Source organism: Schistocerca cancellata, chromosome 7 (genome assembly GCF_023864275.1).
Source record: "Schistocerca cancellata isolate TAMUIC-IGC-003103 chromosome 7, iqSchCanc2.1, whole genome shotgun sequence".
In the NCBI taxonomy this organism is placed as follows: Eukaryota; Metazoa; Arthropoda; class Insecta; order Orthoptera; family Acrididae; genus Schistocerca; species Schistocerca cancellata.
In genome coordinates, this window is record NC_064632.1 from 485,993,818 (window position 1) to 486,010,228 (window position 16,411).

Sequence of the window (16,411 nt, forward strand, 5' to 3'; positions counted from 1 at the left end):
TCGTCAACTAATCCTGTAGGAGACACTAATAAGAATATCTAATTAAAATGTGTATTTTATGGGTGCTTCAGTGAAGACCTTACATTTTATGCAGTTATGGAGATTTGATCTGAGTTCATCAAATGCAGCCAGCTGGAAGATGATAAAAACTCTTGTATTTGGTAGAACATCAGAAGAAAAATTGGAGAGAAATCAGATCCATCAGTGAAGTGATCATTTAAAGGAACCATCTTACCCAACCACTGTCTTTGAAATAGATCAGGGAGAAAATTTCCAGACATTGGTTTAGTGTGATGTAGTATGCCATTTGGTTGCAGATGTGGACAGTATTTGTGACTATCTTCATCAGTTTGCACACTGCAAAACCTTGTTAGCATATCAAGGTACACCAGTTCATTGGTATTTCTCTCTTGAGAAACAAAAGGCCTATAAGCCTTGCTCTTGCTCGAAGCACAAAAGATAACAAGGATTTGGCCGCCACACATATGATCTAAATATAGTAGTGGGTGTTCACTGCCCAAGGGGTGACAATTGTGTGTGTTTATTTGCCTCTTAAGTGGAAATTTAGCTCATCACAAAATCGTTTCCAACTAACTGCTTGTCCTTGTCCAGTGCTTTGAAATGAACTTTCTGTAGAGAAAGGTAAAAGTTTAAGCGAATAGGTTCTGACTGTAACTTTTGGTGTATAACTCCCCACCATTTGACCATGTGGTCACTCATGAAGTCCTGCTGGGTGGGAAAGATATAGTAGACGTTTTTATTTCGTTAATGAGACATACCATGCTTTTAGCCAGCGAACAGGCAAGAACGAGAGACCACTCACCCCACCACACAAGTAATAGATGGTCAGGAAGCACGAGAATGGCGCTGTGTTGTGCTGGAGTACGTACAGAGAGCAGCAGTTCATCTGCTAGGCTTAGTGCTAAGATCCATAATTTTTACTCTCTATAATTACTGTATAAATGTTAGTGGTTTTAATAATAATAATGATGATGATGACTTTATCCACATTCATAGTTTTCCAATTACAATTTCAGTCAATCTAAGTTCATGCACAAAGATTAATTAGAGAATTGGTTGGTTGATTTGGGGGAGACGACCAAACAGCGAAGTCATCGGTCCCATCGGATTAGGGAAGGATGGGGAAGGAAGTCAGCAGTGCCCTTTCAAAGGAACCTCCCCAATGCACCACCTCGCTTAGTAATTAGAGCATTCATATACTGTTGTCAGTGACTGGTGGACTAGACTGACCAGTCACAAGAATGCCCTGAGCAGACATGCACGAAAGATGCGGAATAGCTCACTAAGCAGTTCATAACTACCTTCCATGCTGACAGTATGTGTGCTACACAATTTCTCATGTCATTTACTTAAAACTGATTTAAAACATAACTTTGCCTCGGAAAATGTTCGTAGACAGTCTAGCATTCATATTCATTCTGGCAATATTCGCTATAAGTGATTATTTGAGATTATTAAAGGTGAATTAAAGTATAATTCTGCCTCAGGGAATGTTTGTAAAACAGTCTTCCAATGGAATTTTTACAAGTAACATGTTTGTTAAAAGAATTCTTATTTCAGTTGATCAAGATGAAGTTAAAGTTGAACTGCATCTCGGGAAATACTGAACTATAGGCCTATAAGCTTCTCTGTGCTTCTATTTTAGATAATGGAATGGAAGTGTGTTTGGAGCAGCAGTCTGAAAACTTTAAACTAACAATTTGAATTAATTGCCATAATCAGGGTGTATACGACCCGGGACAACCGGGAAATCCGGGAAAAACCCGGGAATTTTTTCATCCGGGAGAAAACCGGGAAAAACCCGGGAATTTTTCGGAATTCCGGGAATTTTTCATTGTTTTAGCTTTCAGTTAATTTTTTTAAAATTTTGGCTGCAGAATTGATTCTCTAGCAAAGAATGTTATTGTATCCTGCTACTGGAGAATGATACTGCAGCAATAAAATATAAACGAGAGGGAAAAAAATAAAACTCTAGTGACAAAGGAAATGTGCAATTTACAACAAAAAACCGTGCACGCACAAGCGTTTGCAAATAGCAAAAATTGTCAAAGGCCGTAGGGCGCAGACTGTAATTCTTCGTAACAATAAACTGCTTGCTATGAGCATGACGTCACAACTGTTCACATTAGGTTCGTTTGACCAATTACCAGCGGTCTGTTGCGCATGCGCATTTGACTGCCGTATAAGCAGTACCTTCTCCTTCTACTTGAAGTTTGGCTGTTAGCTGTGTCTGTAGCAGTAGCAAGCAGCCTGATGCAAATGAGAAAAATTTTTCTCACGCGCCCTAGCTGCCAGATTCACACTTGCACAGAGTTGTCTGAGTTGTAGTGGGGAGGGGGTTAACCTCCACGTGACGCGTGTTTACGTTACGTGATTTTGCTGCTTCTCTTCGTGTACAGCTCCCAAGTCAAATGAAAACAAAACGGATTTCTGTGGTCGGGGAGCTATCAAGTGAATTAAAATACATTCACATAATTATGGAGGGCAAAAATGTATTATTAATTTCAGTTTTCTGATTTTATTTTATTTCCAAGTTAGTAGCAGTCAGCATTAATCGCCTTGCAGAACAGTGAAGTTATTTTAGCAAGTTTGCTAAAGAAATTTGGCTTTATTAATCTTTCCGCTAAGGCAATCATTTTATTTGAAACGAAGTGTTTCATTCTACAGTATTGGCTAGTTCCAACTTTTCGCTGAATTTCAAGTGCACGTTATCATCTTCTGCCATATATGGCATTATGCCATAATAAAGAACAAAAAATGAGATCGTAGAGTACTGGTACTCCGAGAAAATTTACATCCCAAAAACCACACTGAAAAGCTTAATATCAGATGGGACATACTTCATTGTGAATCTGGAAAAAGGCAATTTGCACTTCAAGCCGAATTATGCATTTTAGTATGGTTTACGAAATTCCGATGCTCTTTGGAGTACCCTCTGATGCCCTGTTTCTTTTATGGTGTAATATAAGCTCTTTTAGTGCTTTATAAACACGAACATACTGGCTTCCTACACGCACAATAATGCCTGTTTTCTGGTGCTCTCTGGAAACTGGTAAATCGAACCTATTTCTAACAGTCTTCGGATAGTATTGCGAACGGTGGTTAGAAAAGCGTTACTTTCAAAGTAAATTTCTTTTTACGCAAGATGAATTATGTTACGTGTGAGAAAGTGGGATGGATATCTAAACCACAGAGCGTTCGAAACTGAACAGTTTGAGGACCAGCCACTTACAAGAGTTTCGAGCCGAGACATTTATGTCATAATATTAAATTTACTGGCACATTTGTGTGATGTATCTTAAAGTATAACACACGCAAAAAAAAGATCAATATTACATGTGAAAGCTAAGCTTCTGTTGTAGCGTGTTAATCTTACGGTACTGTGTACATTAATGTAAACCGTTAACTTTTCCTCTTGAGTGTTCGCGCTATTTAACCAGTGATCTTGCTATTGGCTGACTATAACACGTGTCCTATGCTCTGAATAGCTGCTGTCATCGGCAATAAATAGCAAATCAAGTGTAGTCTTAGAAAGATCAGCCAATAAAATATTTGTGGACATTAATCACTGGTTCCTAGCCAATTCTTTGTCACTAAACTTTGAAAAAACACACTACATGCAGTTCAGAACTTGTAAGGGGTGTCCCAAGAGTATATGTCTAACATATGATGACAAGAAGATAGAAGAAGTGGACGGTGTTAAATTCTTGGGATTACAGCTTGATAATAAATTCAACTGGGAGGAGCACACCACAGAACTGCTGAAGCGTCTTAACAAATCTCTGTTTGCAATGCGAATTTTGTCAGACACAGGGGATATAAAAATGAAAAAGCTGGCATACTATGCTTACTTTCATTCCATAATGTCATATGGGATTATTTTCTGGGGTAATTCATCAAGCCAAGCTAAAGTTTTCCGGGCACAAAAACGTGCAGTAAGAATTATATGTGGTGTGAACTCAAGAACATCCTGCAGAAGCCTGTTTAGGGAACTAGGGATACTAACTACAGCTTCCCAATATATTTATTCCTTAATGAAATTTGTCATTAAAAATATATCACTTTTTCAAACCAACAGCTCAATTCATGGAATCAATACTAGAAATAAGAATAATCTTCACAAGGATTTAAAGTCACTTAGTCTTGTACAAAAAGGTGTGCATTATTCAGGAACACACATTTTCAATAACTTGCCAGCAGCCATAAAAAGCTTAACAACCAATGAAATTCAGTTTAAGAGAAGCCTAAAGGATTTATTGGTGGCCAACTCCTTCTACTCCATTGATGAATTTCTTAGTAAAACCAACTGATTTGTATATAAGTACAACATAACTTCTGCACAATTTCAGTGCAGTAATGTGTTCACTGAAAATTTGTGTGTGTGTGTGTGTGTGTGTGTGTGTGTGTGTGTGTGTGTGTGGGTGTGTGCTTGTGTGTGTGTAAGTATAATCTAACTTCTGCACCATTTCAGTGCAGTAATGTGTTCATTGTAAATAAGTATTACAGTAGTTGTATTACATGTTTCTTACCTTATAAATAAGTAAAAAACTTTTTTATTTTAAATTCAGTGCAATAGTATTTGTAAAATGACTCTTAGTGTTCATTAAAAAATGACGATCATTCCACTTGGGACCTGTGGAATGGTACATTAGCTTATTTGTTTTAGTTGTAAATATTTGTCATGTATTGTTGTTTTTCTGACATGTTCCACATCCTGGAGGACCTCCTCACTACGGATCAATTGGAATGAAAGTAAATCTAATCTAAGCTGACGAGATCTCGTGGCTTGAGATATGACTCGCTTACAAAAGGACATCGCAACCTCGGTTTCAACGCTCCGCAAACTAACGCGCTGTGTTTGGTGCAATTCGAATTTATACTTTCGTAATACAAAAATATGCAACGTATATGTTGCTGCAAATCAAAGGTCTCATTTTTTGTTATAAGTCTCTCCAAAACTTCTCTGCCCGTCTTTTTTTTTTTTTCCGGGAAGTTCTACGCGATTGTATAAAACGTTAACCATTCAAAGAATTGATAAGTTTTGCAGTTCCGAGGGAAAATCTACGGAAAATCTGTCAGTTAGCACAGAAAAAGTGTATTTTCGCCCGGGAAAAAGCGTATTTTTTAAACGGGATATCCGGGAGAAATCCGGGAATTTTTTTTCCTTGTCCCCGTATACACCCTGCATAATGCATAGCAAACTGAATTTATGATCACCTACCCTATTGACGTGCTTTGTATGAGTTGTCATCCAGATGGAGACAAAAAAAACTTGCGTTTACTATTTGTCCTATAACTCCTCTTGGCAACATTTTTATGTAGATTTCCATCAGCTGGAGTTGCATGTAATTTTGCAATTGATGTGTCTTCATACTTTCAGAGTCAGTGTTGCGTATGTATTCTCCCTGAAAATGCAATTTTAGGTGTATAAAGTCAGTCATATCTTCAGATAGACAGCTACAGTGTGACTTCTAAATTTCTTTGAAGGTGGACATAAAGTCTGTAAACAGGCTGAAAACTATTACAAGAGCATCTTGGTAAAGTTTATGTATATGTGGTTTCTCTTAATACAGGCTGAATTGATAATGAATACTGATAGGAGGAGATGATCGGACGGACGGGGTAGAAACTGCTGGGGACAGTATGTTACTGTAGGTTGAGGCTGGGATAATTACAGCAGCGGAGAATGTGTTGTAAGGGTAACTCCCAACTGCACAGTTCAGAAAAGCTGGTGGTGGAGGGAAAGATCCAGACGGCTCTGATAGTGAAGCAGCCATTGAAATCAAATGTGTTATGTTCAGCAGCATGTTATGCTTTGCTCACGGCCACAGTTTGGCGGTGGCCGTTCATCCTGGTCAACAGCTGGTAGGTAGTAGTCACACCGATATAAAAAGCTGTACAATGGTAAGCAGCAGATCTGGTAAATGACGTGGCTGCTTTCACAGGTGGCCTGGCCCCTCACAGGATAGGATAAACTTGGGACAGGACTGGAAAAGGAAGTGCTGGGTGAGGGGATTGGGCAGGTTTTGCTCCTGCAGGGTGTACACACTCCGGGACAACCGGGAAAAACTCGGGAATATTTTAGTATTCTGGGAAATTTTCATTGCTTTAGTTAAATTTTTTTTTCCTTTGGCCTGGTAAGAACTGATAAACAGCAAAAATATGTGAAAGGCTTTAGAATGAAGACTATGGACTACTTCATAACAATAAACTGCTGCCGATGAGCGTGACATCACAACTGTTTACAATAAGTTTGTTTGAGCAGCTGCCCACGGGCGCACTTCTAAGCACAGCAGAGTTGCGTATGAGAAGTACCTTCTCCTGCGTCCAGCTGCTTGAAGTGTGGCTGTTAGCTGTATCAGAAGTGCCAACAAGCTGCCTGATTTGCCCATGTGCATAGCGGTCTGGGTTGTAATGGGCAGGTGTTAGTCTCCACATAACCCGTATTTACATTTAGTGATTTTACTGTTTCCTCTTCATTTACACTTCTCACATAAAATGAAGACAAAACAGTTTTCCGTGGCTGGGAGCTAGCAAGTGAACTAAAATACATTCGCATAATTATGGAAGTCTAACACATACTAGTTTTAGTTTTCTGATTTTATTTTATTTCCCCGTTTTTGGCAGTCAGTCGCTGTGCAGAACAATGAAGTTATTTTTGTCAGTTTGCTAAATAAATGTGGCTCTTATATTTCAAGTGCACATTTTCATCTTCTGGCACATATGACATTGTGCTATAATAAAGGACCAAACATGAAGTAATACAGTACTGGTACTCCAAGAAAATTTGCATCCCAATAACCTCACTGAAAACTTGATACCATGTTGGGGCCTACTTCATTGTGAATCTGGATATATGAATGTGCATTTTAAGCCAAATTATGCATTTTAGTATGTTTACGAAATTCCAATGCTCTTAGAGTATCCTATTTCTTTTATGACGTCATGTGAGATCTCTTAATACTATATATCTACTAACATATGGACTTCCTGCATCATTGTAGCTGCCCATACGCTGTTAGCGCCTGTTTTCTGGTGCTCTCTGGCAATTGCTGAATTGAAGCTATTTCTAACAGGTCACAGGAAAATGTTGCTTAGGAAAACATTAGTTTCAAAGTAAATTTCCTTTTGCAAAAGATGAATTATGTTAAGTGTGCAAATGTGCAGTGAATTTTTTAAATCACAGAGCGTTTGACTCTCATTTAAGACTTAACATGTTAAGGACTAGCCGCTTAGAAGAATTTCGAGCCCAGAAGACCAGACATTAATGTCATTATTTAAAATTGTGTGATGTATCTTAAAGTGTAACACACACACACACACACACACACACAGTATTATATGTGGAAGCTTAACTTTCCTTGAAGTTTATTAATCTTTAAGATCAATATTATACATGAAAGATTAACTTCTCGTGTGAGCTACTCTATGTACTTTAATTTAAACCATTAACTTTTCCTATTTGTGTGTTCACACAGTGATGTGTGATGTGTGTTCAGTCTCAATTTCAATGCTTAGGAAATTAATGTGCTACTTTGAATCCGTACTTTCATAGTATTAGTACAGAAATATGCAGCGTATCATTTTATGAAAATATGCTGCGTAAATGTTGCTGCACATCACAGATCTTTTCAAAACTCCTCCCCCCCCCCCCCCCCCCCCACCTTCTTTTTCTGGTGTATAAAACCTTTACCATTCGAAGATATTTGTAGATCTCCAAGGGAAAGTATACTGTTACTTATCATGGAAAAGTGTATTTTTCACCTTGGAAAAAGTAGGTTTTCAAATGGGAAAAAGTGTGTTTTTAATTGTTTAATCGGGAAACCCAGGATTATTTATCTTTTTCTTTTTTTTTTTCTTGTCTGCGTGTACACCCTGACGTGGGTCTCCCACAGGGATGTGATGCTTGTGGCGGGGCTGGGATTGGGAGTGGCATAGGGATGGACTAAGATGTTGTGAAGATTGGGTGGGTGACAGAACACCATTTTAGGAGGGGTGGGAAGTATCTCAGGTAGGATGGCTTTGATTACCTATCATCGTGTGCTGAAATGAGGGACATCCTACCTGAGAGACTTCCCACCCAAAGTGGTGTTCCGTTGCTCACCCAACTTCCACAACATCCTAGACCATCCCTACACCACCTCCAATCCTAAACCCTTGGCACAAGGATCATATTCTTGTGGAAGACCCAGGTGCAAAAGGTTGTAACCGCGACCGAGAACGAAGCGTGGGACCAAACGGAGCGGCCCGCAAACAAACAAATGAACGGGAAAGGACGGACATGAACAACGACGGACGACCGGGTGAGACCTTACGACAACAACACGCAAGAAGCAATGGGGTGACAAACGACAACCAAATGAATCCACAAAGTCCACTCGTAATGAAAACAAAGTACTGTAAACACACTGTCTGTTGCCGAGAGGTCGTTAGACACTACGAATTTGACTGTCTAGCTGAGCGAGAGGCAGGCGCTTATATACAGGATACAGTATATCGCTAGTGGCTGCTGGGACCCCCGTGCTACACCGTGGTGCCCACACGTTATACACGAGCCAGGAACGTGTGCAGCCACGGCTTCGGCACGACAGCTGTAGAGACCTCTAGTGGTAATCGAGGTCCATGCCATCTGGCGCGGATTCAAAACCCGCAGCGGTTGGTACCAGACAAAACTCGCCAAATCCACCCATCAGGCACTTCCTATTCCTGTCCTGTCACAGGTTTATCCTATCACCTCAGGGGCCAGGCCACCTATGAAAGCAGCTATGTCATTTACCAGCTGTGCTGCAATCATTCCACAATTTTTATGACTTTTTTTGTATGACTACCAATCAGCTGTCCACCAGGGTGAACGGGCAACGCGAAACTTTGGCCAAGAGCAAAGTAGACCACTGTGTGGAAACAAAATCCACTTGATATCAATGGCTGCTTCACTATTCAAACCGTCTGGATTTTTTCCTCCACCACCAGCTTATCTGAACTGCACAAATGGGGGTTATTCTTACAACACGTTCTCAACTGCCGTAATTATCCCAGCCTCAACCTGCTGTAATGTACTGTCCCCTCACCCTCCACCCATTTGTTTCCATCCCCTCCGTTCCTTCATCTCCTTCCCATTCTTGTCTCTCACCCTGTTTATTTGCAACCCTCTGCCAGCACATCTGCCTGTCTTTCCACCCTTGTCTCCTCTTTTGTTCCTCCCACCTCCACCTTCCTGCCCCACAACCTCCTGATACCGTGCCTGTTGGTAGTCTAGTCCTTGCACACTCCACCAGATCGTGTTTGTCTCTCTCCCCGTCCTACACTACTATCCCTTTCTGACCTGAGATGTTGCTGGCGGTCGTTTGTGCATGAGGTGTGCTTGCTTTCTTGCCTCTCTCTCTCTCTCTCTCTCTCTCTCTCTCTGTGTGTGTGTGTGTGTGTGTGTGTGTGTGTGTGTGTGTGTGTGTGTGTGTGTGTCCACACGCACGTACATTCGTGTCTGTCTGCAACTTGATGTGTCTTCTTTACAGTAAGTAGCTGCTATTCTCTTTTCCTATATTGTTGTCTGCTCTATAGGATGAATTCATTGGAACGGTGTCTGAAACATTTCTCAGGGTGTACGAATACCAGACAGAATACATAATCCATATTCATTGCTCCATTCAAAGTCAAAGTCGAATTAATCAAGGAGCACTAAAGGAATGAAAACACAGTGCCTCTGATGGAAGGCGTGGTAATTCTTTGACACTTGGCTTGTGCACATCAGTTGACAGCAACTAGCGATTTTGTCGCTACAGCTGCCCCATCTGGGAAAGTGGAATGTTGTCAAAGTAGCGTGCTGGAAAAAGATCCAACCTTGTACGGCTGGTTGGCTGGCTGGTGGTATAACCGGTGTTGGCACTGGTGCTGGTATGACGACAGTGCTGGTGTTGGTATTGCAGTAGATGGATGCCTAAGTACAGCAATAGGTTCTTATTGGAATATGTATGCTGGCTTTACTCGGTCCAGCGATACAGTACAGGCTGTTTGTTGAAAAGGACATCGATGGTTCTTTCGCCGTTGCTGATTACGTGGTGAGGATCTTTGTATGGAGGTGTCAGTGTTAGCTTCACTCCTTGTGTATGTAGCATGATGTGTGTGCAATATTGTAGTTTGTGCTGCACGTAGGTGGGCAAGGTGCCATGCCTCGATGCTTGATGAGGTCGGATTTCAATGATGGCCTGTGGATCAGTAAATTTGTACGATAGTTACTGTGTTCTCCAAAACTAGCTCAGCTGGCAAAGAGTCCAGTCTGGGTTGTAAGTGCTTTGTAGACTGAGCAAGACCAGTGGTAAAATTGTTGTCCAGTTTCAGTTGTGACACATGGGCATGGCCTTCAGAGGATGATGCCAATGTTCTATCTGTTACTGGCTGGGTGGTTTTATGGTGAGTAGTGTTACAGAATTTGTCAAGCTGTGTGCAAACAGGTTGTGATGTGCAGAGGGCAGCCAAAACATGCTATCCACTTGTTGGATACAGAGGAGGTGTTTTTTTTTTTTTTTTTTTTTTTTTTTTTTTTTTTTTTTTTTTTAGATCTGCCACATCAATATGGACAAGCCCAAAGCAAGCAGTCATGTCCGGAAAGTCACCTGTCGGTGCATTGGTGCGAACACATGGCAATGAACTTTGCTGCATTGACACTTGATGCACATTTAGGTCGACTCCTGGCAGTCCATGCGGAGGCCCAGCCATACACAACATTTGGGCCTAGGCAAGTTGTTGATTGGTGTCCAGGGTGGCACTGAACATTTACTAAGTGGAGGCATAATGCTGAAGAAGAATCCTCAAGCAGACTTTGTATTTTCAGGGTCGGTCTATAGTGCTTCTGCAAGTTGAGTGAAGTCAATCAACTGTGACAGTGAGATACTGTTAACATGGGAAAAATAGTCAATTACAATGTTTTCAGCCCCAGAACTGTGCTTCTCATCCATGCTAAACTAGGGTATGAAGCCCAACTGATTGTCTGCCAAGGTGAACTGTTGATGATATTTTTGGTGAAAGGCAATGTCAAGCGGCTTGTGGTCAATATAAATGGTGAATTCTCTTGCTTCAAGTCGAGGTCTGAAGTATTTAATGACCTCGTAGGTTGCCAGAAGTGCTCTGTCATAGTCGCTTCATTTTCATTGTGACGGTGAAAGTTAACGTGAGAAGAAAGCTAGCATCTGTCACGCATCATCACATCATTGTTGTAGCATCACACCAGCCACTGTCTGGCTTACATCAATCACTAATGACGAGGGAGCATTTGGGGCGGGCTGTTTGAGTAATGCAGTATCTGCTCTGCTGTATGTGGCCCCATCGAATGTGAGGATCATGCTGTCCGACCATGGAATGTTTGAGTTGCCTTTGTTCTTTGGGCCAGTGAGTGCAGCCGCTAATGGTTGCTGCAATTTGGCTGTGTGTGGCAGATGTCGTTGGTAAACATTAAGCATGCCAAGGAACTGACACAATTCTTTAGAAGTACTTGGTCATGGGAGTTGTAAGATAACCTCAACTTTCTTGGGTAACAGTAGTGAACCTGACAACAAGATTTTATAGTGCAGAAAGTTGGTCACTGATCAAAAATGTACTTAACAGTGTTCAAGATGCTGTTCTGCTGTAGTCATTGAAACATCTCAGTTAGCTTAGCTGTTGCTGATGTTGTTCTAGCGAGGCTTAGAAAACCAGAGTGTCATCCAGGTGTGCAAAGCAATATGAAAGTCCTTGTAAGACAGAGTCTCTAAACCTTTGGCTTTGTAATGCAGCACAAACATAGCAAATGTTATGTTATGACTCTAATAAACCAAGTGGAGTGATTATGACCATCTGAATTTACACCTTGGCACAGTCTAGGACACTGAATAACATCACATCACTCAGTGCATATTTATAATCTCATAGCAAGGGTGCTGGGTAACAGTCTAGCACAGGTCTGACATCGACGGCTCAATAATCTCCATATGGCCTCCATGTACCATACTTCTTAGGAACCAAATGAGTTGGGTATGACCAAGGGCTACTCAGTGGTTGCATAACATGTTCACACACATACTATCGAATTCTGATTTTGTCATGGCCATGTGGTCTGAAGCCAAATGTTTACCCTCAACAGGATATGGGTGGGCTGCCATTAGTTTTAATGTAGTGCACCATGTCATGACATATCTCTTTTGGCACTCCAGGTGGTCATATTGAGGCTGTGAACTTCTACGGTAAGTTTGTGTACACGCCACTGGTGGCTTGCATGAGCTTGGGCATGTGCTTGGCTGAGTTCCTTCAAAAACTGTTGTTGATAAGCTTGGTTCCAATACACTGGTGAGTGTAAAATCCCATGTTAGGTCAGGTCACAGTCAGAGATCAAGCTTGATACACAATATGCTGTACATCATTATTGCTGAATTATTAGCCGCAGTCTGGCAGAAAGTGGTTGATGGTCACTTGCTGTGTAGCTGCATGCACAGAGATGCACATAGGTCCGATCCAGGTATACTAGGTATTTTTACCCACTGTCACTGATAAATAAGCACTTAGTCCAGCAGTCGGTCAATGCACTTATGTCCGACTTCTGCTAGTGTTTGGGTGAGCATATACGATTGTACATTTATGCACCTGATCCCTGAATCTTCTGTAATACCAGCAGATGGTAGGCTGACCAGTCGCAGAGCTTGAGGAACTAATGGAAAAGTGGCTCCTTAAGTGCCTTCGTTAGCAGCCTCTTTACTTGCCGTGGGCCTCATGAGGACAGCAGTTCACCAGTCTGCTTCGTTAGCAAATCAACCTTGGCAACCAGAACATCATGATCTACACACAAAACCATTGGTGACAACAAGCTGTTACATGATGCCATCAATGTGCTTACCGTTGCAGGCATTCGTTGAATACCTTGTCTGCTAATTCAGCTACGTTGTCCAAAGCAATGTTGGCTTGCAATGCAGTAAATTGCTTTCACTTGAGGTGGTAGATGACTGCTTCATGAGATACATAGTATGCTATTGCGACTCTATCGGTATCAACTTTACTGCTCATATCCCTAATGTATTGTGACAGCCTCCTGTCACCAATGTTCTTCTTGCGTTAAAACGTGCTGAACACATTCCTCCTGCGAGGTAGACACCTTATGGATCAGTTCTACATTGTTTCATAAGTATCTGTCACAGGTGGGGCTGTGATTACATCTTTAATTATGCAGCAGATTTGTGGTCTAGCTGGCTTATCAGTAGAGTTCTACCACAATTCCTGCTTAGAGAAAGCTGGCCTCCACTTGTGTGAACTACAGTGCTGGATTGTGAGGCCAGAGAGGTGGTAAATGCAGGGGAAGCCAAGAGAGTGATGGTACAGTTTCGATAAGTGATTCAGTCTTGTTAAATCTTGTCTTCCGATGTGTAATATGAATAAATAAAGTCAGGGTCACCAGTTTTGGAGCTTCTAGAATATTAGCTGTCCTAATAATACCAGTCTGTGTTCTTTTAATTTAGCCATACCTCAAACACAAATACTAACATCATGGGAAGGAGAGAATGTTATTTAATGCACAAGGAAGAACATAATGGAAATTAGTATTTCTTATCAACTGAGAAGTTAGCAGAAGTGTGTGAATAGAATAAAGAAAAAAAAAATCTGGAATGAATCGGTCTTTAAGAACAACAGCCATGGAAAGTCATTAATCAGGGAGTGCTAAACCAACGGAAACACAGCACACCCTGCAGATGGCTCATGAACTCTTTTGACAACTAAAATGTGTATATCAGCTGAAAGCAACTAGCGATTTTGTCATTACATGTATATTGCAGTGAATTGCACTTTGGTATCAAACCAAAATATTCTGCAACAAACACTCATACTGTTTTTAGTAATGCATGTCTCTGAAAGATCAGTTTTGAAGGGAGACGATGCTACAAGAAAATTATTAGTACATTGGATGACTAGGAAACAAATGTTGACATTTCATAGTTATGATATGCACAGTAAAGTTATTTATTTATTCATGTTTCATGTAAAATATGTATAATGGCTTTCAGTCTGATGGGAGAATTTGTATATAATGAAGCTTTTGTGTACCTGTGTAACTAAATTTGAGTCCAGAGTAACAATAGTAGTATTTAAAATAAAAAAGAAAGAAGAATATTAGCTTTCACTTACTACACACTTAAAGTTGTAAAGATTGCTTTTTACACTTTCTCAACTAACCATTGCTAAAATTCAGAAATGTGTGATATTTTAAATATTTACAGAAACTTCTATCTGTTTTTCAGCAAATGTCTCATATTTCGGTAAAAAAGTTGTTTATATTGATAAACCATTGCCACCAAGGAACATGAGTACTATGGATAAAAATAAATGGTATCACAAATACAGTATCAGAGCTCTTCTGTGTCGTCCACGGAGCCAAGGGGTTTTGAAGTAAGTCTAGCATCAGCAGTCATGGAATTAATAATATGTTCATTGTTCCTCAGCATGCTCTTATCCTTCTCCTCTTCCTCCTCCTCCTTCTTTAAAAAAATAAAAATAAGAGATGGAGACAGTCAGGAATGTCCTTGGACTCCTATCTCAAGGTGGCACCTCACTTCACTTTGGATGTCAAGTGTGTGATATTAATTGAGGATAGTGTCCTCTCAACCAGTTGTCTACTCCTCCACTATGGAACCTTCTAAGATCACTAGTGTCTTAAGAAGAGTGCTGAAGGCAGTAGTTCAGTTCCTCAAAGCTAACAAACTTATGCATCCAAGAACTTTGTTACTGGATTCCTTTTCTCCCGGAGTTTCACATGACACTGAAATGGATGTAGAAAATACTAGCTTTTTCCGTTTTCAAGAGCAGACCAGGCACTCAGTCTGAAGATGTTGCAGTGCTCTTGCATCACTTGCAAGTCTTTAAAATGCCTGACAGATGTTTGCCTTTTATGTTACACATACTAAACACGTAAGTTGCTCATTGAACATGTTTGTGAACAGCTCAGTAAATGTAATTTTCAATAGCAGCTAATATAATAGGTTTGGCAATTCACTTCCAACATCCAAAGCATAATCTTTTAGAAGTAAGTTTGGTAAATTGTCTTTTCCATTTATTTTAAAAATACTAACCATAGACTTGTTTGATTCCATAGATATGACTTTGGTGTCATGGTAATTATACAAACATAACTGTCATGCTCTTGTAGTTCCACAGAAATATCAGTAGTTAAGATACGAATTTACAACAGGTTTTTTTATTTACTTGTACAGGTATACAGATTAGTATGGTAGCTTAAAACAAAATTCTGATCAATGCAGAGGGTTTAAAAAAAAGTTAAATGGAAATAAATGTTGGCAAGAGGTGTCATTTGAGCCTTTGTTTCAAAATTAGTGTCACCTCAGTAAAACTGGAAAGAAAAGATAACAAGAAAAATCACTTATTTTGTTGTTTATGTAATAGTTTTACAATTCAGTTGTCATTTGATAAATGAATTCAGTTCATTTCCTGATCCTTCAGTAGGCAAAATGAATACTGACACCAAATGTGACCAGACAGTAACTCAGAAGTGGCTGTTGACCTTTCATTACATATTATATGACATCCCATACAACAGAAATGTTTCAAGCATGTCATATTTCTTGAATAGTATTGATAACATAGCTTTTAAATCATATTAACAGAATATTCCGTCGGTTCTTGGTAGAACAACATTATAATAATAAATGAAAAGCACCAGTTTGCTTTTGTTCTACAATAGAACAAAAGCAAACTGGTGCTTTTCATTTATTAGCTTTTAAATTATGACTTGCTGAACATTTTTCTCTCCAGGGAACACCTGCGGCTTCTGTTGGATAGTGTTGTCATGGTACTTTTGCCATGTGATAGGGACAGTCCCATAGTTCCAGGTTTGTTTTGACAGTCCCATAGTTCCAGGTTCGTTTTGGAAAGTCTATTTTTGATATAACTGTTGATATTGTTGGTTGAGACATAGAAGTTCAGAATTGAGCTATAGAAAACCTATGACTATGATTACGTCTTTAACCGTGATAATTTTTATTCTTTATTGTTGTCAGTTGGTTAACAAAATTTAAATAATTTAGTATTGTAAGACACTCAAGTAAAAGATGATCCCCATTTCCTTTTTAAAGAGAGTCTTTGAGAAAACTTTATTTTTAACTTATTCTGAATAATCAAAATTGCAAACTCTTTTATTGATATAAAGTATATATGTGAAAAAGTTAAAAGTTATGCTATTTATTGATCGTCTACATTTTGACAATACAAAAGGGGGGGGGGGGGGATGGTTTGGATTAATTTTTGTCTTCACTTTCTTCATAAGTTTAGATGGCATAATGCTCCCAATGCTCCCAATCTATACCTGGTAAGTTGAAGTCACCCCTATTACAATGGCATGATCAGGAAAATTACTAATGATACT

At 39.9% G+C, this 16,411-nt stretch overlaps 1 protein-coding gene across 2 annotated transcripts in view; it reads left to right on the top strand.

The window, feature by feature from the left end:
* LOC126092134 (little elongation complex subunit 2-like) overlaps positions 1-16,411 on the top strand; it is a 266,729-nt gene that overhangs the window by 151,876 nt on the left and 98,442 nt on the right. For both annotated transcript variants that reach the window (XM_049907590.1, XM_049907591.1), the window contains one exon: positions 14,274-14,421. In XM_049907590.1, coding sequence (XP_049763547.1) covers positions 14,274-14,421 — 148 coding nt within the window. The remainder of the gene's footprint in view (positions 1-14,273; positions 14,422-16,411) is intronic.